The sequence below is a fragment of the Sceloporus occidentalis genome, unplaced genomic scaffold (assembly GCF_023333645.1).
Source record: "Sceloporus occidentalis isolate IW3139 unplaced genomic scaffold, rSceOcc1.0.p SCAF_1, whole genome shotgun sequence".
NCBI lineage: Eukaryota > Metazoa > Chordata > Lepidosauria > Squamata > Phrynosomatidae > Sceloporus > Sceloporus occidentalis.
In genome coordinates, this window is record NW_028316981.1 from 106,982,970 (window position 1) to 107,004,343 (window position 21,374).

At 36.7% G+C, this 21,374-nt stretch overlaps 1 protein-coding gene across 1 annotated transcript in view; it reads left to right on the top strand.

The window, feature by feature from the left end:
- Nucleotides 1–21,374, top strand: part of LOC149321933 (5-hydroxytryptamine receptor 4-like) — a 298,644-nt gene that overhangs the window by 146,775 nt on the left and 130,495 nt on the right. Inside the window, exons 3-4 of the mRNA XM_089531601.1 lie at nucleotides 9,855–9,977; nucleotides 15,774–15,974. Of these exons, the coding sequence (XP_089387727.1) occupies nucleotides 9,855–9,977; nucleotides 15,774–15,974 (324 nt within the window). The remainder of the gene's footprint in view (nucleotides 1–9,854; nucleotides 9,978–15,773; nucleotides 15,975–21,374) is intronic.

Here is a 21,374-nt window from a genome sequence, read left to right on the forward strand (position 1 = left end):
TATGTTGGAATATATGACACATATCGCAATGCAGGGAGAGATTTGGTTGTGCCGAAGTGTCTGCTAGTTGGCTAGGTTTTTCTAATTATACAGAGAGAGACAGAGAAGGCAGAAGGACCCATGGTGAAAATAATGTTGAAATTCTCCATTCTGTTTGCTGGAGGTAACATAGACTGTCAACTGACTGAGAATGCTCTAATGGTGTGTAGTTGAGAGCTTTTAATTCTCAAAGCAGAATCACCATTAGTAGAGATAACTGGGCAAAAATGACTCTTTTTTCAGGACGAGGCTGATATGATCAGATTTTCTCTGGCAATTTTTTTTTTCTGGGAAATGTCTGTGATAAACAATGTCCATGTGTAACTCACATGCATTTGGTGTGCATGAATTTTCTCACTGAGAATATAAAGAAAAAATTGACAATGGATAGCCATGTTAACATTATACAAACTAAGAATTTCTAACCTTAGTTTGGAATCATGTAGCCCTCCAGATGTTACTGTATTCCACCTCTCTGTATTCCTCAATACAGTATACTGTCATTGGGTGCTATTGTGTTCAGAGGGCCAGCAGTGGCCATTATAGTCATTATTAAATTTCCCTTAATATTCTGTAAATTGGATGTTTTTGTGCCTTTCCCTCCATTCATTTCAGTTAAGTGTTCAACTGAAATGCTTGTATCCAGTATTATTTTTGTTGCTGTTTATTTTAGTGTTCTAATAATTCAGATAGGAAACACACCAGTTTGGTATTCCCATGAACACTAGATACACTCTACAGCTGGCCTGGTCAATGTGGATCTCCCAGGTCCAAAGCTATTACACTCTGAAAAATACTATACTTGCACTTACAAATTCTATGGCGGGATTTCATTTCATTTTTAACCTTCCCAGATCACTGATTTTAAGTATCTTTTTTGGTCTTTTTACTGCCTTCCAGTCTGGAAAATAATCCTGTTAACACTGCAGTCTGCATAAGTATTTTACCAGTGTGTGTTGGGCTGTTTATTGAAAGTATACAAGGTTTCTGTTACATAATTTTGTGCCATAGAGTAATTTGTTGATGTTTAGTGGTCTGGAATATGCTGGAAAGCAATCATTCATAAACTGATCAGGAGTAAACCTTTTTTTTTAAAAAAAAATTTTTTAATTTTTTATTGATTTTAAAAATGAACAACATACATTGTCATACCAACAACTCTGTTGCATATCTATTACATCTTATTATCTGTGTTCCATACAATTACACTGTAAAATAAAACAAACCATCTCTTCCTTGCATGTACTTTCATTATTTACATAATTTCACAAAGATACTTTATCTTATCTTATTTCCCGTTATTACTCTTCAATATTTTTTCACCCCAGGAGTGTTACAATCAAGATATTCTTTACTCATTTAAATGCCAATATTTTTTTAAGAAGTCCTCTATAATTTCCAAGTTTTCCACCTCTTCACTCTTATTTTTTAATATTGATGTCAATATGTCCATATTCTTTAATTCCAAAACTTTTTGTAACCATTCCTCCATATTTGGTATCGCCTTACTCTTCCAATTTTTTGCTATTAATATTCTAGCAGCAGTTATAAGGTATAGCATGACTTTCCAATATCTTTTCTCATTGCCTTCTCCCATAAATGAGGTCATGTTCAATAAGTACATTTCCGGTCTCATTGAAAATTGTATTTTTAACATTATTTGTATGTTATGATGAATTTTTTCCCAAAATTTCTTAACTTCCCTACAGCTCCACCACATGTGGTAATATGATCCTTTCTCATTTTGGCACTTCCAACATTTATTCGTACCAAGATTATACATTTTAGCAATTTTTACTGTTGTGTGGTACCATCTATTAGAAACCTTCAAAAAATTTTCTTTTAGATCTTGCGCGACCGTAAATTTAGCAGTTTTTTTCCATGAACTCTCCCAATTATCCATAGATATCGTATGTCCTATTTCCTGTGCCCATTTTGTCATATTATCAGTAATATTTTCACTTTCCAATTCGTAGGACATAAGTTCCTTATATAATTTTGCAATTTTACCCTTATCCTTTCCCCAAAGAATTTTATCTAAGCTATTTTCTGTTATTTCAATTCCTATCTTCTTTACATCCTCTTTAAACTTAGATTTTATTTGCAAATATCCATACCATTGTATACTTTTCCCTTCTTTTTCAAGTTCTTCCTTCGTTTTTATATCTATTTCTCCATTCCCCTTTATCTTCAAAAGGTCTTTATATCTTATCCAATCTTTAGTCTTTTCCCACCTACTGAAGAAGGCTTCCTGGGTTGATACCCACAGTGGGACCTTCTGATAATAACGTTTCTTGATTATGTTCCATATTCTTAACAGCGGTTTACGAATCGCATGATGTAAAAAATCTATATTAATCTGATGTTTCTGGTACCATAAATAGGCATGCCACCCATATCTTGTATTACACGATTCAGTGCTTAGTAAGCTAGGTTTATCTACCTTCATCCAATCTTGGATCCACACAAGCCCACAAGCCCAAAAATAAACCTTTAAATCGGGTAAGGTACACCCTCCTTTAACACTGTCTTTCTTTAGAATTAGCTGTTTAATTCTTGCTTTTTTCCCTTTCCACAGAAACTTTTTTAGCTCCTTATTCCAATCCGTAAACATTTTATCCTTATTAATAATAGGTATATTTTGATATAGAAACATTAATTTCGGCATCACATTCATTTTTATAATTGCCACTCTCCCCAATAATGAAAATTCCATATTATTCCATATTTGTAAGTCTTTCTTAATTTGGAGCCAAACTTTTTTGTAATTATTATCAAATATATCTAAATTTTTATTGGTCAACCATATACCCAAGTATTCCACCTTCTTTACTATTTTAATCCGTGATGTATTGAATAGTTCAATCTCCTTTTCTTTTTTCATATTTTTTGTGATCATCAATGTTTTCTCTTTATTTATTTTAAATCCAGAATGTTTTCCAAATTCCTTCAGTTCCTTTAACACAGTGTCTATACTTTTTAGTGGGTCTTCTAAAATTATTATCATGTCGTCTGCATAAGCACGAAGCTTGTATTCATAACCTTTAATCTTAGTTCCTTTTATTATTTCATTATCTCTAATTGCGTTGTTGAGAACCTCGAGAATTATTATGAAAAGTAAAGGAGAAAGTGGACATCCTTGTTTTGTCCCTTTTTCTACTGGAATACATTCAGTTTTTTGTCCATTAATTATTAACTGTACCTTCTGTTTTTTATATAATTGAGATATATTTGCCGTAAAGTGTGGTCCCATATCCATACTTTGTAAAACTTTCATCATAAATGTCCAACGTATGCTGTCGAAGGCTTTTTCAGCATCGACAAAAATTAGACCCATTTCTTTTTCTTTATATATTGTATAATATTCTATTATGTTTAATATCGTTCTTATATTATACCTCAATTGTCTTTCTGGCAAAAAGCCATTTTGATCTTTATTAACAATCTTACACAGAATTTTTTTCAATCTGTTTGCTAGTAATCCTGTAAATATTTTATAATCCACATTCAATAAGGCTATTGGCCTATAATTTGACATGATTGTATTATCCTTTCCCTCTTTTGGAATGAGAGAGATATTAGCAGTTTGCCACGTGTCTGGAATACCTTCTTCTTTAATGTTATTAAATACCATGTTTAATACCTCCACCACTTCTTCTTCAAAAGTTCTGTAAAATAAAGGAGTAAAGCCATCCGGCCCTGGAGATTTACCTTCCTTCAGTGATTTTATTACCTGTTTGATTTCCTCATTTTGTATAGGCCTTTCCAAATCCTCTATCTGTTCCTTTGTAAGTTTGCTTATTCTTTTTTTCCCTAAATAATTTCTTATTTTTCCTTCTATGTCACTTTCCTTTGTATTATCTTTAAATACTTCTCTAAAATACGCTTGAAATGCTTTCTTAATATCATCTTGTTTAGTAATAGTTTTATCTCCTACCTTAATTTTATTTATCCTTTTATTTTCCCTTTCTTTTTTCAGTTTGTATGCCAGCCATCTTCCAGTTTTATTTGAACCTTCAAAGTATCTTTGTCTAATAAATTTTAACTTGTTGGCCAGTTCTTCTGTATTTTTCCGTTGTAACTTATTTTTTAGTAAAATATATCGTTTACTAATTTTATTGCTGTCTCTGTTTTGATTTATCATTTCTTCTAATTTTTTCAACTCCTGTTTATCTTTCTCCTCTATTTTTTGTGTTTGTCTTTTTATTTCTGCTCCCCTTTTTATCAAAAGACCCCGTATCACGGATTTAAATGCATCCCACACTGTTTTACTTTGAATCTCAGTAGAGAGATTTTCTTTAAAAAAATATTTTATTTCCTGCTTCATGCTTTCTTTGAATTTCTCATCTTTAATTATTCTATCGTTTAACCTCCAATGCCTTTGTTGCTTTTCTGTAGGAATTTTCAATGTCAATTCTATTAAGTTGTGATCGGACAACAACCTCGGTGCTATATCCATTTTTTCCGTTCTTATTAACAGATTTCCAGTAACTAAAAACAAATCTATTCTAGAAAGAGAATTATAAGAATCTGATTGGAAAGTAAATCCTTTTTTGTTTTCATATAAGTGAGACCATACATCCGTAAGTTTATTTTCCTCTATCATTTCAAAGCATGCCTTAGGTAACTTTCCCTGATTGTCTTTAATTTTCCTTTTAGATTGTCTATCTCTTTTTGGTTTCAGGACTCCATTGAAGTCTCCAGCAATAATTAAATTATTTCCATTACACTTTGTCAAATCTTTATTTAATCTTTCAAAAAAAAATACTTTTACTTTCTAAGGGAGCATATACATTTACAATTTCTATTTTTTCATTCCCAATATTAATTTCAATTGCCACATATCTTCCTTCCTTATCCTTAAAGATCTCTGTTGCCTCATGCTTTCTACTTACATAAATTGCTACTCCCCTTCTCCTTTTCTTTTCATCAGCAGAATAAAAAAGGCTTCCTAATTTCGGATTTCTTAAGTATTTTATTTCATTTCCCCTGATTTCTGTTTCCTGTAGACACAATATATCCAACCTATTTTTTTTTTCCAGATAATGGAATATTTCCCTTCTTTTATGATTTTTATTTAGCCCTTTTACATTAAGTGATCCAACTTTAATTCCTCTTGTTGCCATATTTTTATGTTTCTGTATCCTATCACCCTTCTATTAGGTTTACTTCACCTTCTTCTATATCTTCCCCTGTCGAACTTTGTCTGTCTAAATCAGTATTCGAAAACTCCTCCTCCCCACCTGGTCCCAATAAATCTGTATCGTCGTTGTATTTGTTTCCTTCCTCCAAATTTTCTTCTGTGTTGCTGTTCCCTTCCTTTTTATGTTTTCCCTCCTGCTCCTTTCTCGTCTGCACTCTTAATCTCTTGAAAAATTCTTTTGCTTTCTCCACAGTATTTATTTTATATCTCCTCTGCCTATATGTCAGTGTAATACCCTCTACCTTTTCCCACCGATACCTTATCTCCTTTCTTTGCAATAGTTGTGTAAGAAATCTATATTCTTGCCTTCTTTTCAACACAAAAACAAGTAAATCTCTAAATATCTCTATTTCTTTGCCTTCTATCACCAATTTCCCTTCATAACTTGCCTGGCATAATCTCTCTCGGATTCTTAAATTTGTAAAACAAATAGCCACATCCCTTGGTAGATTTCTTTCCCTTGCAAATGTTGAGTTTATTCTGAATATTTTCTCAATTTGTACGTCCAGAAATTCTTCTGTTAATCCCATAAATTTTGCTAATTCCGGTATTAGACTTTCAAATAGTTGTTCATTTTCCCTTTCCGGTAGTCCTCTAATTTTGGCACTTCTTTCCCTATATCTTATTTCTTGTAATAGCATATCTCTTCTATCCTGTTCTCTTTCTTTGTCTAATTTCTCTGTCCTTTTGTCTAATTCTTTAGTTTTTTCTATTACCTCCTCCACCTCCTCTCTTATTTCTATTACCTCTCTTGAAATCTTGTCTATTTTTTTTGCTAAGCCTTCGATTTCTTTATGCATATCAGACCTAATTTCTTCTCTTGTTTCCTTAAGTTCTTGCCTACTCTGTATTTTAAATTCTCTCAGCTCTTTTAGTATTGTCATAGATATGTCAGTTTGTTTACTTGGCATTTCCATTGAACCTCTTCTTGTATTTGAATTTGAGAAGATTTTTGTTTGTCCAAAAGTTTGCGTTAAAGTCTGAGTTTTAGATCTTGTCCCCATTGCCATATCAATTGACTTTCAAAATAGTAATTCAACAGGTGGAAAACTTAGTTCTAATTTACTTAGTGATTCTAACTTCTCCCTTTTTTTTATACTAGTAATCTCTTTCACTCCCACATTTAGTTAAAGTTTCTCCTAATTTACAATTAGAAGAGTAAAATACAGTCCAGGCCAATTATCATGTAACTGCTATAGAACTTTCCCCTTTCTTTAACACTTTGTGGATGTTGACAGGGATTAAGGGCAAACTGAAACCAAAGGTTTTCTTATAGTGAAAATGGCTACTCTGCGACCCTCTCAACCCCCCAACAATTTCCCCAGCGGGGAGTATATGTCTGGGAGGTAGCACAGGCCCCCCGCGAGTCCACCACAATGACCCCCCTTCGTGGAGTGGAAACCCAGGTTCCTATATAGGACCTGATTTATCACTATAAGAGTGGCTGGTGAGACATAGTCTCACATCACCAGTCGTCTGCCCTCCCAAAACAGAGGCGCCCGTGCGGCACAGGGGACAGAGTATTCCTCTCTCCCCACCGATAGCCTATGGCTACCTTGGGTCCGCCGGCTCCGCCCCCTCCTCGCCGCCGCAAACACCGCCCAGGAGTAAACTTTTTCATTAAATAACCTTGCAAGAACCTATATTTAGTTGCAACTTAAAGCACTAATAATTTCAAAGAGACTTTGAGTTGTGCATAAGTATATGTTTTTGCAGTGTTATTTTATTCTGTTTGAAGATAATCAAATGATTGATCAAACGATCATCAGTTTATGGATGGATCACTGTGTAGTTTGGGATCAATCAACATTTGTGACACAGGGCTGAGGAAGCAAGAGTCATCAGAGATATCTTAAAAATCATTATAAACGTTATGAATGTGGAGTATAGTTTATTTATCTGTTTATGGCTCACAATTCATCACACAGAATTCAAAGTAGCTAACAACTTACATAAAACAGAATTTAATACAATACCTGTATTAAAACTATACTTTTAAGGGTGGAGGTAGATAACAGGGTACAGAGGGGGGAAAGAATAGAAAAACATGTAGCACTTGCCAGTGCCTAAAGGCTACTGCAAATTAGTTACGGATAGTGCCTAACTGACAATGGTATAGTAATATACATATAAATTTTCAATGACTGAAATATACTTGTTCATTTAAACAGCAAGGACCAACATTTATAACATTTTAAACCCAGTTATTAATAATTCATTAATACCTACCCGGCCATTATGGATTAATCTCTTCCAGTTTCCTCTTAGGGAAGGAGATCTGATATTTGACACAGTGCTGGTGCAAGGCAACTGCCCTTGAACAAGCATTCATTTCATTTCTTTTCACAGAGATCAGGTGGCAGTGTGTGTGTCCCCCCCCCCCTCTTATCAAGGTGACTTTCTGTCTGTATGCAGTGTGTACCATTGCTTCTTTCTGCTTACCCAAGCAAACAATATTGCAGAATGCTGTTCAAATTTGCTCCCCTGAAGAGACAAATGCAATTTGAATGAAGTTTTTCCCTAGTTGTAAAGGACACAAAGGCCATCAATCTGAGTCCTTTACCTCATGAATTCCTGTTCATCAACACTCAAGAAAATGTGTATAATCGAGACCGGGCACCACAAGGCACCACAAGGTACCTGCACTACAAAAAACTACTGATTTTAGGGGCTCTTATACCATGGAGGCAATGGAGGTCTTGAACCATTGTTTGGAGGCAAATGAGGGAATAATCTAGACAACAGGTCAGTGGTATGCATAGTTGGGGCTGACCTGGATTTTAGAGTACAACTGGTGTGTAAATGGGGTCACACAGGGGCAATGTGAAACCTAACGGGGGGAAAAATCTTCTCCAGCCCTAGAATAAATAGAGTAATAACCTAAACAAAATGAACCCAATTTAAACATATTTTCCTATATAAATCCTAAAAACTAGCATTTCCTTTTGACAGATTATGGTTTAAATCCTACATTTTCCTTGATGCCCATATGAATTTCATACATTTCTCTTGTACTGTATTTTTAGTTCTACATTCACATTGATAGGAGATGCACATTCACAGAGGAAGTAAGCTCAAAGATCTGTTAGCCCTCATGTGCTTTCAGGTATACGTGAAAGGGAAGGCAATTCTTCTTCACAATGAAATCGCTTCCAGACCTCAGATGTTGCCACCAGACTCTGAGACTGAGAAAATCCCATCCACTGAATCGTCTGTTGGGGAATGGAACTAGGCTACCACATTCACGTGGGATTTTCTGTCTCAGAGTTTGGTGGCAACATCTGAGCTCTGGAAGCTATTCAACTTTGTCTCAAATTAATTATTCATCCTGTGTGCATCCTATGCTTTCTCTAAGGAATTTAGACTGGCAGCCATAGGTCTTTCTTAGGCTATTGTCACACTGCAGGAATAAAGCAGTTAGTCACCACTTTAACTGCCATGACTCCATCCTGTGGATTCCTGGGATTTGTAGTTTGATAAGACATTCAGTCTGGTCTGCCAGAGAGCTCTGGTGCCTCACCAAACTACAGATCCCAAGATTTCACAACATGGAGCCATGGCAGTTAAAGTGGTGACAAACTGCTTTATTTCTGTGGTGTGGGTACACCCCAATTTCATGCTCACTGCAAAACCCTAGTTGTTTCCAAGGACTCTTGGTGAACTTCAGTGCCAGGCATTTGAGGCTACTTTCTCCAAATGAAGTCCAACATTTTTTCTGCTGAACTGTGTTTATTTGGTATAATTTAAGTCCCTAATGATGCAGGGAAGAGCGGGGAAAGACATGACCAGAGGAGAGAGGAGTTTTATCAAATTGGTGCCTTGGCCACATGCAAGGACAAATACTTATTGTATTTTTCTGCCTGCTGTGAGAGAAAAAAATATTTTGTGGAGTATTCTCCTCGTATTTGAACATCCTGAAGTGTCCTGGTTAATTTGTCTGTGCAGAAATATATATGAGTTTGGGGGTTGCACAAAAAAGCAACCTGTTTCCTGTGCTGAAAACACTCTTTCTTGTGCAGATTTTCTTTTTTTTTAAAAAGCCACTCCAACCAAGTCATAATGACTCATTCAGCCAAACCTTTTGTACTATGAACGTACAGGAGAGTCTTTCAGATCTAGCTTGAGATTCCTTCTGTAAACTGTCTTAAACATGCTTAGGAACTGGCTGAGCTTTGTTAAGAAAGTGAGATTAGTAATCTTTTGTCAGATTCCAAGGTCAGAGGAGATATATATATATATATATATATATATATATATATATGATAGTGGACGCTCTGATCCATGGTGCAAAATTCACTTTCTAACAGATTCTATGATCTTATGCTATAGATAGCCCTCCTGTGCTTTGACCAAGAAAAGATCATATGTCTGAATTGGTTCTGCCTGCTGAACCTCTCCTTGCAAGTAAAATGCAAATGAATATTCTAACTGCTAAAGGGAAGTTTTCAGTCATGGTGTGTTGGAAACTTATGCTGCTTTTATGGGTGTGAAGACCTGAATAATTCTCAAGACTTCAACATAGCCAAGCTGGTTTTGAGGTCCCCCTCTACATTCTGAAGAGTTCATGTTTCTGTTCTCTCACAGTACTGTCTCATGTTTTTTTTCTCTACAGCTCAACCGAGGGATTTGGTGTGGCAAATATTGTGCTGCTCACCTTTATCTCTGCAGTTATTCTTATGGCTATCCTGGGAAATCTACTGGTGATGGTGGCTGTATGCAGGGACAGGCAGCTGAGGTGAGGCCATGTGTATGTTAACATCAATTTTTTTTGTCCAAAAGAACTGGATTTCCACTGGGGAAAAAGAGGGGAAAGTGAGAACAGTTATGAACGTAAACAGTGTGATAGAGAACATTGCCTTTTTTCCATCCGGTTATTACTGTGATGTCAAACTTCTTGCTTGCAATGTGAATGAGATTAGAATTTAAAGAACAGGTATGTGATCTTTTTATTATCCAGTGTCTTCCTTGGCAGAACTTGCATCATCAAAGCACATAAATCAAATAGCAAATGCCAAAACAAGGGGATTTAGAGAACTGAACTGAAACATACTTTCACTTTATCATGCATTCTTCTTAGAAATCAGGAGCTTTGATAGTTTTATCCGTTAGGAATGTTACATAGACACTCTGTTGCAGATGTTCTGCTGGCCATATAATTATTGAGGAGGGAAGTGAGATGTGGGAGAGAAATTGACTGTAAGCCATTTTAGCTTGCCCGAGTTTCAAGAATCAGTAGTATGGAACTATGTATAATTTCTAAGAACTTAGGTGAAATGATGTAACTTCACCAATGGTGTTAGAAGCTAGATATTAACTGGAATGAATATTCCTTATCCGTGTACCCATTTTTCCTACTATAATAGGATTTCTTGTAAGATGTGTACCTAAGCAAACTTGTAATTTACTTTCACAGAACAAAACACCCTAAACAAAAGGTACCTAGGCCAACAAATACCAGGTTTTGTTACTGTGTGCCTTCAAGTCATTTCTGACTTAAGGACCCTAAGGTGAATATATCATCAGGTTTTCTTGGCAATATTTGTTCAGAAGGGGGTTTGCTTTTGCCTTCCTCTGAGGCTGAGGGAGTGTGGTTTGCCCAAGGTCACCCAGTGAGTTTCATGGCTGAGCAGGGATTTGAACTCTGCTCTCCAAAATCATATCCAGTGCTCAAACCACTACACCACACTGGCAGGTGCTGTAGGCAATATTTCAGAGGAAGGAACTGGCAATACAACTTCTGAGTATTTCTTGCCTTAAAAAATCTCTATGAAATTCATGGGTTGCCAAAAATAGACAGCCGACTTGAAAGTGCGCGCACGCGCACACACACACAGGTGGGAAAAAAACCCTGTATTTAGGAATAAATATTACAAAAGATCTAAATGAAATGGAAGGGGAAAATTTGGTTGGATTATGGAAAGAAATTGAAAAAAAATTGGTAGGTTATAAGGAAATCAAACTATCATGGTTTGGAAAAATAGCAGTAGTTAAAATGAAAATCTTACCAACATTATTCTTTTTTATTTAGAATGATTCCATTAAAAATATCAGAAGCTGAATTAAATAAGTGCCAACAATGATTAAACATATATTGTAAAGGAGGAAAAAGAACTAGAGTAAATAAGCAATTTTGGTATAGATCCCAGGGAAAGAAAGGGTTAGGCCTCCCTAATATAAAGGGATATTATGAGGCCAATCAATTAAGATATGTAATAGAAGGTATGTAAGGCACATCAGATCTGGACTGGTTAGAAACGGGAAAAGAAGAAATACATGTGAAAATAGGGAATATTTTCTTTAAAGAATTTAGTAGAAAAGAAATTAAAGAAATTGAAAACCCACTGATGAAAAAATATACTAGAAATATGGAATAAATATAAAAAAGAATTATTGAATGAAAATTCATTGATAGTACCAATAATAATGGTAAAGTCATTCCCAAAGAATTTAAGAAATTTATTAGATAAAGAATTAAAGGAAAGGAAGATAGATAAAATAGAAAATTTGATAGAATTAAAAATAGGAAGAGAAAATATAAAAAAAACTTAGGGGAATAAAAATGTCATGGTTTCATTATATGCAAATAGAAAAATGGTTCAAAAATGGGAAGAAAAAGAATATAGAAAAAGGAAAATATATGCAGTTTGAACAAATAATTCAGAAAGGAATAGAACTAGAGGAAAATGAAAATAAGAAAGGAATAATTAGCAAAATTTATAAAATATTAATGGAGAATACAAGAAAAAATAAACGAAAAGAGAAATGGGAAGAAGAATTAGGATGTAAATTTTGTGTAAATGAATGGAATCAAATTTGGAAACAAAGACATTTGAAAAATCTATCAGTACTAATTAAGGAAAATTATTATAAGCTGATATGGAAATGGTACTTAACACCAATGCGATCACATAATATAGATAAGAATAATTCAAAATATTGTTGGAGAGGATGTAATGAAGTGGGATCATATATACATATGTGGTAGCAATGTAAATATGTAAAAACATTTTGGGAAACAGTAATTTTAGAAATAGAAAATATTATGGATATAAGAATAGATAGAAAACCATAAATAGTATTGTTATCACTATACAATGATGTAAAATGGAAAAAAGAAGAAAGAAATCTTGTAACAAACTTGCTTACAGCAGCGAAATTAATTATAGCAAGAAGTTGGAAACCAAAAATAAATGTGGAACTGGAGGATTGGTATAAAGAAGCCTTGCAAATAGCGATTAATGATAAATTAACATGTAAATTGAAAGTAAAGAAAGGATTATGGAAAAGAAATGATTTTGATAAAATATGGAAAAGATTATTGAAAAATTATTAAGAAAAAGAAGATGGAAAATTACCTTCTTGAGATGAATTAAAATTTTGGTTGGAGTATATGGATGGGAATAGCTCCAGGGAAGGTGTGCACTAAGGTGATATTTAGTATAAAATAAGTAAAGTGTTAAAGCATATATTTGTATGAAGAAAAATGTTACAACTTGTATTGTAAAATTTAAAAATATTAATAAAAAAAGAAAGAAAAAACAATAATGCTAGAGATGGTAGAAGACAGTAGAAAAAATGCTGTGTAATTCAGATTTTAAAGTTTGTGTAGAGTTTTTAATGAATATTAAATTTTAATGCATAATTGTCTTAACTTTTAAGATTATTTGTTTTTTAAATTTTATGTTTATACATTTTTAATGCTTAGGTAGTGTTTGTGTGTATCACCTTGAGTCCCTAAATTGGGAGAAGGGCTGGATATGAGTAAATAAAATAATTAGTGGTGATGATGATGATGATGATGACGACGACGACGGAGGAAGACTGCATGCCAGATCGATGGACTTGATCAGGGAGGTCACAGGCTTGAACCTGCAAGACCAGATCAGAGTGGTAGAGAATTACCATAGGTTGGGTGGTCTCAAAGGCAGTTATCAACAGTGAGAATCATAAAGATGTAGACAAAATATCTTAGGAAAAGATAAAGGAATAAAGTGTCTTTAATCAAAAGATATTTAGTTGATAAAAATGTTAATCTTTTTCATATATGTTAAAAGTAATTCAAAAGAACTTTTTGCTGTGTTCAATGATGGAGATAATTTCACCGATCCTGGTTTAAGCAAAAGTTCAGAGAGACGTTGAACATCTAGCATCCCCCCTGCTTCACTCACACACATACATTTAAAAAACAAACAAAACAAAAGTATACCTTCAAGCTTCAGCCTGTGAAGCTTGTTAGACATTGAAGCTATCAACTGTTTTTTCCCCTGTACTGTAGCACTTGACAGTAAGACAAAGATTTCACTTTGTTTCCCTTCATTTTGTTTCTTTAGGCATGGTATCTAATAACTGAAATACCTGGCTGCCAAAAGTCATAATGAACAGAATATGGCTTTGTGGTTATTATTTTTTATATTTGAAGAACATTCTTTTTATCCAAGTTGTTTAATGTTAAATAAACCAGTGAAGTACTTTGATTTTAAAATCTGGTGCAGATGTTGGCTAACAGAACTATGACTATATTGTAGATTTTGAAGGATCTTGAAATATCTTCATATAAGCAAATACAGTCTGAAGAAGGAGACTGTATTTTGCTGAAACTAGTGATAGCATTAGTTAAATATATGAAAAACGATTGCTGTAAAGATTCAAAAGTCAAACTAACAAGAGCAAGTCCAGGCTTAAACATGGGTTTTCAAAAGACTTTTGGCAAAGTTTTACACAATGATTGCTGACCAAACTTAGTTGAGGAAAAACAGGAAGCAGAAAACCAAAATAAATGGTTAATTCTGCCAATTGGGGAGGGGTGGCATGAGCTGTGGTGTCCCTCAGGTATTTCTGTTGGAACCAGTGTTTTTAACATGGTTGAGTAGTGAAGTGTCCATGTTTAGGCTTATTAGGATGAAATTATTTTTGGTCATTCTAAAAAATTTGGTCAACTAAAAAAATTATTATGAACAGCTCCCAAAGGAGCTCTCCAAATTTCAGAAGCGGGCATTGAAAGAGCAAATGGAACTAGTAAATAAAGTGCTATGTTTTTTCTGGGAGAACTCTCAGAAATTATTTCCTCACCTGCCTACAGCCCTTTCAATGTCTGAAAGCCTGTTTATATGGTTTCCCAGCTCTCCAAAGCCAGTTTTGGAATCATACAGATGTCCACAGTGGAAATGCACCTTTCTGGTGAATTCCATTTTTCCACCAGTAGACCCATCCTATTGGATCCTGATCAGTATAAGCAAGCGTGAATTGATGTATATTAGGAATTTTTTTTATTTCCCCCCCAAAAAATCTAGATTCATGCATGCACTTGTGGGATCTGAGCTGACAATGACTGATCAAGAAAAGGTTCTTGGGCTTGTTGTGGAAAATTGGGTTAAAATATGAAGCAGATTTTTGTAACAAAGGGAAATCCCATATTGGGCGCAATTAGAAAAGGAAAGAAAATAAAACTGTCAATCTCATCCTGTCATCATAGAAGTGAATAATATGACCACACTATGTATAGCTTTGACCACCACATCTGAAAAAGTGTATTGCACAGCTGGAGAAGAAGCAGAAAAAGAGTTGGAGAAGTGCATTTATGTGTACAGGTTATGGTACAATAGCAGTTCAACTTAGCAAGAAAAAAGCAAGCAAGAGGAAAAGTGATAGAAATGTTGTTGTGTGCCTTCAAGTTGATTCTGACTTATGGTGACCTTGAGCTGACCCTATCATGAGGTTTTCTTGGCATGATTTGTTCAGAGGAGGTTTGCCTTTGCCTTTCTTCTGAGGCTGAGAGAGTGTGACTTTTCCAAGGCCATCCAATGGTTTTCCATGGCTTGAGGATTCAAAACCTGGTCCCATAGCCATAGCTGAACATTCAGACCACTACACCACACTGGCTCTCAATAAAGGCAAACAAAATTATTTATGGTATGGAAAAAGATAATACCAGAATCAGTGGTTGTTCACTGAAGCGAAATGTTTGAAGTCTGGGGATTGTTAAAACATATTTATTTCTTCACAGTGCATATTTCAACTATTTCAAATGATGTAGTGGTGGCTGCCAGTTTGGACAGCCTTCGGTATTGTGGACATCAAGGGTGGGGGAGCTATTGGAGGCCACTATGCTTGGTGTGTGTGTGTGTGTGTGTGTGCGTGCGCGCATGTGTGTATATACGCCTGTCATGTCAGAACTAGAATACCTTTTTGTATCGATTTCTTCAACTCTTTGCTCAGGTCCTGCAGGCTCATGATTGTGGCCTTTTTAATTGACTCTATCCACCTGATATGCATATGAAAGAGGAGATATTGTTTAGCTCAAGTCCTGGTTGTGGGTTTCCTCTGAGCTATTGGCTAGCCCCTCTATAAACAGGATGCTAGATTAGAGAAGCCTGATGTAGCAGAGCTCTTCTCTTGCTTTTATGTATATATGCCACACAGAACTATAGTTACTGAAAGTGGTAAAATAAGGACTGGATATTTCAAAAAGTAAAAGGTACTTCAGATTCGTGTCTTATAGCTTTCTGAATCATACTATTTGTGTTTCTTTCAGGAAAATCAAGACCAATTATTTTATAGTATCACTTGCATTTGCGGACTTGCTGGTGTCAGTTTTGGTGATGCCATTTGGAGCCATCGAGCTAGTCCAAGATAACTGGATCTATGGAAGGATGTTCTGTTTGGTCCGCACATCTTTAGATGTTCTCCTCACCACAGCATCAATTCTTCACCTCTGCTGTATCTCTCTAGACAGGTAGGAGCTAATAGATTTTTCTAAAATGCTGTTGCTTTCAGTTTCTGTAGTTGCTACTGCTGCTGCTGCTGCATTTTATAACTTCCCAAAGAAAAGCCACTGCATGAAATGGCAGTGAAGAAATATTCTATGTATGAGATTAACATGTGTGCTGATGTTCAGATCTGACATAAGATTAGAGTCTAAAACAGATGAAGCTAAAATAACTGAAAGAAAACCTTACTTACACGCTGAATGTTATTTTGGTATGTATTTTGCAAAACTGAAGGTCTTAAAGCTTGAATATTAAAGAAATCAGTGTGTCTGTGTAAACTAAAATGCCAACTCCACATTAAAATGCCAAATATCTGTGTTAGAAATTCAGGCTTACTGCCAGGTTCTGGGCATTCAGCCACCCAACCATAACAAAGGAGATAAGGAGAAAAGGGACCAGTATAAAGAAGTCAAAAACACATACAGTATTGGTCATTGTTGTTAACTGCCTTCAAGTCAGTCTCCACTCATGGTGAAACTGTGAAAGTGTCACCTCCAAGCCTGCCTGTTTTCAACTCTTTGCTCAGGTCCTGCAGGCTTATGATTGTGGCATTCTTGATTGAATCTATCCATCTGATATGTAATCTTCCTCTCTTTCTACTGCCCTCCACCTTTCCTAGCATTACTGTCCTTTCTAGTGAACCCTCTCTTCTTATGATGTGGCTGAAGAAGGCAACCTCCATTTAGTCATCTTGGCTTCCAGTGAGTTCAGGCTTGATTTGTTCTAGAACCCACTTGTTTGTCTTTTTGGCCATCCATGGTACTCTTAACACTCATCTACATCATCACATCTCAAATGAGATTATTTTCTTTCTAACAGCTTTCTTCACTGTCCAGCTCTCACATGCATACATGGTGATGGGAAATAGGATGGCTTGCATGATCCTAACTCTAGTATTCAGTTTGATATCTTTGAATTTTAAAATCTTGTCTAATTGTTTCATGGCTGACCTTAAAATACACAGAGAAGTTTCAAGATGGAGGAAGGAAGAGTGAAGATTGGAGGAAGGAATATCAACAGACTAAGATATGCAGATAACACCATAATGCTAGCAGAAAGCAGAAAGACTTGAAACAATTACTAAAGAAAGTCAGAGAGGAAGGTGCCAAGGCAGGCTTGCTGTTGAACGTTAAGAAAAAAAAATAATCACCATGGAAGAAATACAGGTATTCAATATAAACAATGAGGAAATTGAAATAGTTAAAACTTTCCCATACCATGTATCAATAATTGATTAGAACGGGGTTTGCAGTCAAGAAATAAGAAGATGAACAGTGATTGTTCTCTTAGTGACCTCATATGGATGGCCAATGAAGCTTCACTTCACATCAGAAGGGAAGGTTTTTGTTGACATCAATGGAGGGCGTGTTAGTAAAACTAATTTCCCATTTATTAATAAGAAGGATGGTTAATTATCACTCCTGATAGGTGGAGATAAGACCAAGGAAATGGTAAGGAAAATATAAAAGTTCCCTCCTGAAAGATGAAAAGTAGGCTGGTCAGACCTTGCTTCCTATGATATTACTGCATCTGACATGGAAACGAGACATCTGGTGACGTAGGTTTAGCCAGACGTCCCATTTCCACATCAGACATCATAACAGGGGTTTTCTTAGTAGAGGTGAAGGTAAAGTGCAAGTGGCAGTAGTGAGTTCATGGTGTAGAGACAGGTGGGTGTATAAACACACTCCCATCCCCATGCCAGCTCAGGGTCTGATCTGATCTGGGTCAGGATAGCACAATTTGGGCCCATGTTATCTTGGCCTGTCTGCTCAGCCCCTAAGTCAGAGTAACTTGAAGGCACATACAACAAGAATAGCACTTATGCATGGTCTTCTTGTGCCAAATATACTGTGCTGTTAAGAGGGAGACTAGGCTTAGTAGATATATCCATCATAAAGATGAAACTATACATTTTCTAGGCACATTTTCTTATGTTTCTGGGCCACACTAAAATATGAAATGCTTTCAGGTGAAAGATGTGGGTCAGAAACAGACCTGAGCCCAGACATGTTTCCTAGAAAGGTATGCAACTGACTAGATAAATAGATAGCAATTGTTAGTTGGTCATGGGAATGGGAGAGGTCAGGTTCTGTGACAAGGCCTAGAAAACTAAATGAGACACTTAACATTGTTGCAGATAGACACTAGGTTATTGTTGTTATGCATCTTCAAGTTGACTCTAACTTATGACTGCCCATAGGGCTTTCTCAGCAAGATTTATTCAGAGGCCAACAAGTTGCCCATGGAGCAAGTGTTTGGAGTGCAAGAGGTGTTGGTGTCCTAGACTGCGGCCAGCACACACAAACAAACGCCGATAAGGATAGCTCAGCAAGGAAGCTAGCTATGCAGCTGTAAAATAGTCTACAGACCTTGCAGAGAGAGAGAGAGAGCAAGCCACAAGCCAAAGCCAAAGTCAGGATATCAAAGTTCACTGTAGTAATTTCGGTCCAAGGTCAGGGCAGCCAGAAGGTAGCAATAGGCCAATTCGTTCCAGATTCAAAGGGTCAAAGCAACAAGGGTTCAGGATACACGGAACCAGTGCCAGCAGCAATCACACCAAAGGATCTTGCAATAAACTCTGGCACCGAGTTAGCGGCTCCCAGCTGGTTAAATAAGAGATGCTCTCCCTGGTGCTAGCTGTGGCTTGTTTGCCAGTTGTCTCTCAGCAATCCTCCTGGACCGACGCACGCAAGCACTCTCAGCTCTTCTTTCCTTAAAGGAAGGGACCTGCATGCCTGGTTCTTCCTCTGGAGCCACACTCAACTGCTGAGCCTCTGGAGGGGGCTCCGCAGAGCTAGAGCCTGACTGAGCCTCAACCACTGGGGTTGGGAGATCAAGGCTGGGGTCTGACAGGGCAGAACTGGGACCTGGTAGAGTCTCAATTTCCCCTTGCACCTGAGGAGCCACAGTTTCCTCCGAGTCATCCGAGTCCTCTACTTGGCTGGTCATGACAGTTGGGCTGTTAATCTAGTTCAGACCAGTTCCAGGTTATCAGAAAAAGATGAAGGAAGAAACAAGAGGGTAGCCATCAACCAGTCCAGAAGTCACAGCAAATTAGTAGTCCAAATAAATGAAGGATCAAAGCAAAGAGCAAAACAGAGTTGTTAATTGTCTCAGGTCATGAAATCATTAACACTGCAAGCAACAAAGACACCAGAAAGCTGCTTGCACTTCTCAAGACACCAGATGCTTAATTAGTCAGCATCTCCTATTTAACAGGCATTGGGATCAGCATAATCTCTATTTATCCCTTATTGATATGCAAAAGGATGGTGGCATGTCTTCACCATCTTCCACTTCCTGCTGGGGAGCAGGGCCTCCCACTGCCTGAGCCCCCAGCTCCTCACACTCAGAGAGACCACCGTCATCAAGGGTTATATATTCCTGGGCATCTGACTTCTCTGTGTTTGAACCATCTGACACCAGGGGTGAGCTTTGACAAGGAGATTTGCCATTACTTTCCCTTGAGGCTGAGGGAGAGTGACTTGCCCAAGGTCATCCAATGCATTTTCATAGTTGATTGTAATTTAAACCATGTTTTTCTGGAGGTCTAGCGTCCTAGTCCAATGTTCATACCACTGTGTCATGCTGACTCCTTATGCAGTAGAGTCTGAAATGCCAAATTAGAAGTTTGTTGCAAATTTTAAATCTACATTAAAATTTTGGACATTATTTCTCTTCTCTCCTCAACTTCCCACTGCACCCCACCCATGTTACTTATAATTTAAGATGGCTGGATTATGAAAATGTTCCCTTATGATTATCATGTTTTTATCACAGTAACAGCTAACTAGCAATTTTAGCTGAGCACATCTTAAACACTGATTTTGTTGCGAAATGTAGTTCTTTCTTGAGGATCGTTAGAAACTCAGGAAAGTAAGCAAGATTGTTTAATCTTACTAGCAGAGTTTACATAGCGGAATATGAGGCAAGCAGGAAAACTCAACTAGCTCCACTCCTCTCCCAGCCCACATGTCCCCAATAAAAGACACAGTCACTTGGTTAAAAGTGAAAAAAAGAAATGAAATAAGCTTACTTACAAAATCATGTGTATGAAGAGATACACAGGTCTAGCTTCATGCTGCAAGAAAAATGAGGTAGAAAACATGCATCCCAGAAAGGTGCTACCTCAGCATCCTTTCAGCTCCGGACACAGGCATGCAGATTAGTAGGTAAGTAAGTCAGTAATGGCATCTCATCCTTGCTTCTTCTTCTTCTCGAGACAAAAGGTTAGGTGTCCTCATGGGTAAACAGGAAATGAGGAGGGGCAATGAGTAGAGGTTGTTAGTGGGCAATAAATACCATAGACATGCATTACTAGAAGGTCTCAGCATGCGAAGTTGCTATATCCCAACAGATTTAATATCCTGAAGCTGTATCTGTAGCCTGGAATGTTTGATACTCTCCATGTACCTTTCCAATGCAAGTAAATATTATTGGGAAGACTTGTGGGGTTCATAGTTCTTATATTTGTCTGTCCCATTTTTTCCCAGAGGACCCCCCCCCCCCCCAGTTGTCAGCACTTTGGAGTAAAAATATTTGAACATATTCAGATATATGTTTCTGAGGAAGTAGACCTTAGTCTACAAAACTTCAGACCATAAACATCTGAGGAAGTTGACTTTAGTCTATGAGAGCTCATGCTGCCAACTTCTTTTTTTCGGTTAATCTTAAAGGTGCTACAAGATTTCTTTACAACATTTTAACCTTTGTTACTGCCCCTGTTCATTCTGTTCCTCAGTGAATTTCAGACATAATGCTTTTGGGTAAGAATTTTACTGTCGAACCACACTCGACAAGAGCATTCCATTTTCTTCATTTCTAATCTGCCTGAGTTTGCCTATTGCTTTGTCCATTTTTACCAGAAAAAAAGGTCAGTTGAAGAAAAAGAGATGAAAGTGTTACAAAACGCCTTTTGAGTGGTATCTCTAGGAGCCTGCCATATGGAAACACTCCTAGCCTCTAGCAGTCATTCTTTATGTAACAAAACAAATGCTAAAATTCACAGGATTAGAAAGTAAAATTTCTACCAGTATTCTTGTGTGCTGCTGTTTCTAAAAGTGTGCTGGAAACAGGTGGTTTCTTTTGGTGAGGGACAGTGGCACATCTAGCATATTTGACACCCACTGAAAGTCATTTTTAAAACCTCTTTCTGCCCCCCACCCCAACAAAATAAACTGCCCATCTCCTTGAGACTTTGGCAACCCAAGAAGAAATGGACTATCAGCAGCATGTCTCAGCATGGCTAACTCCATGTTTCTTCTGTCACTCGCTGCTATTACCCATCTCTTCAGGGCTCTGAGGATCCCCAAAATGATGAGCAGCAGCAGTGACTCCATGTTTCACATTTAACCAGTTGCTAG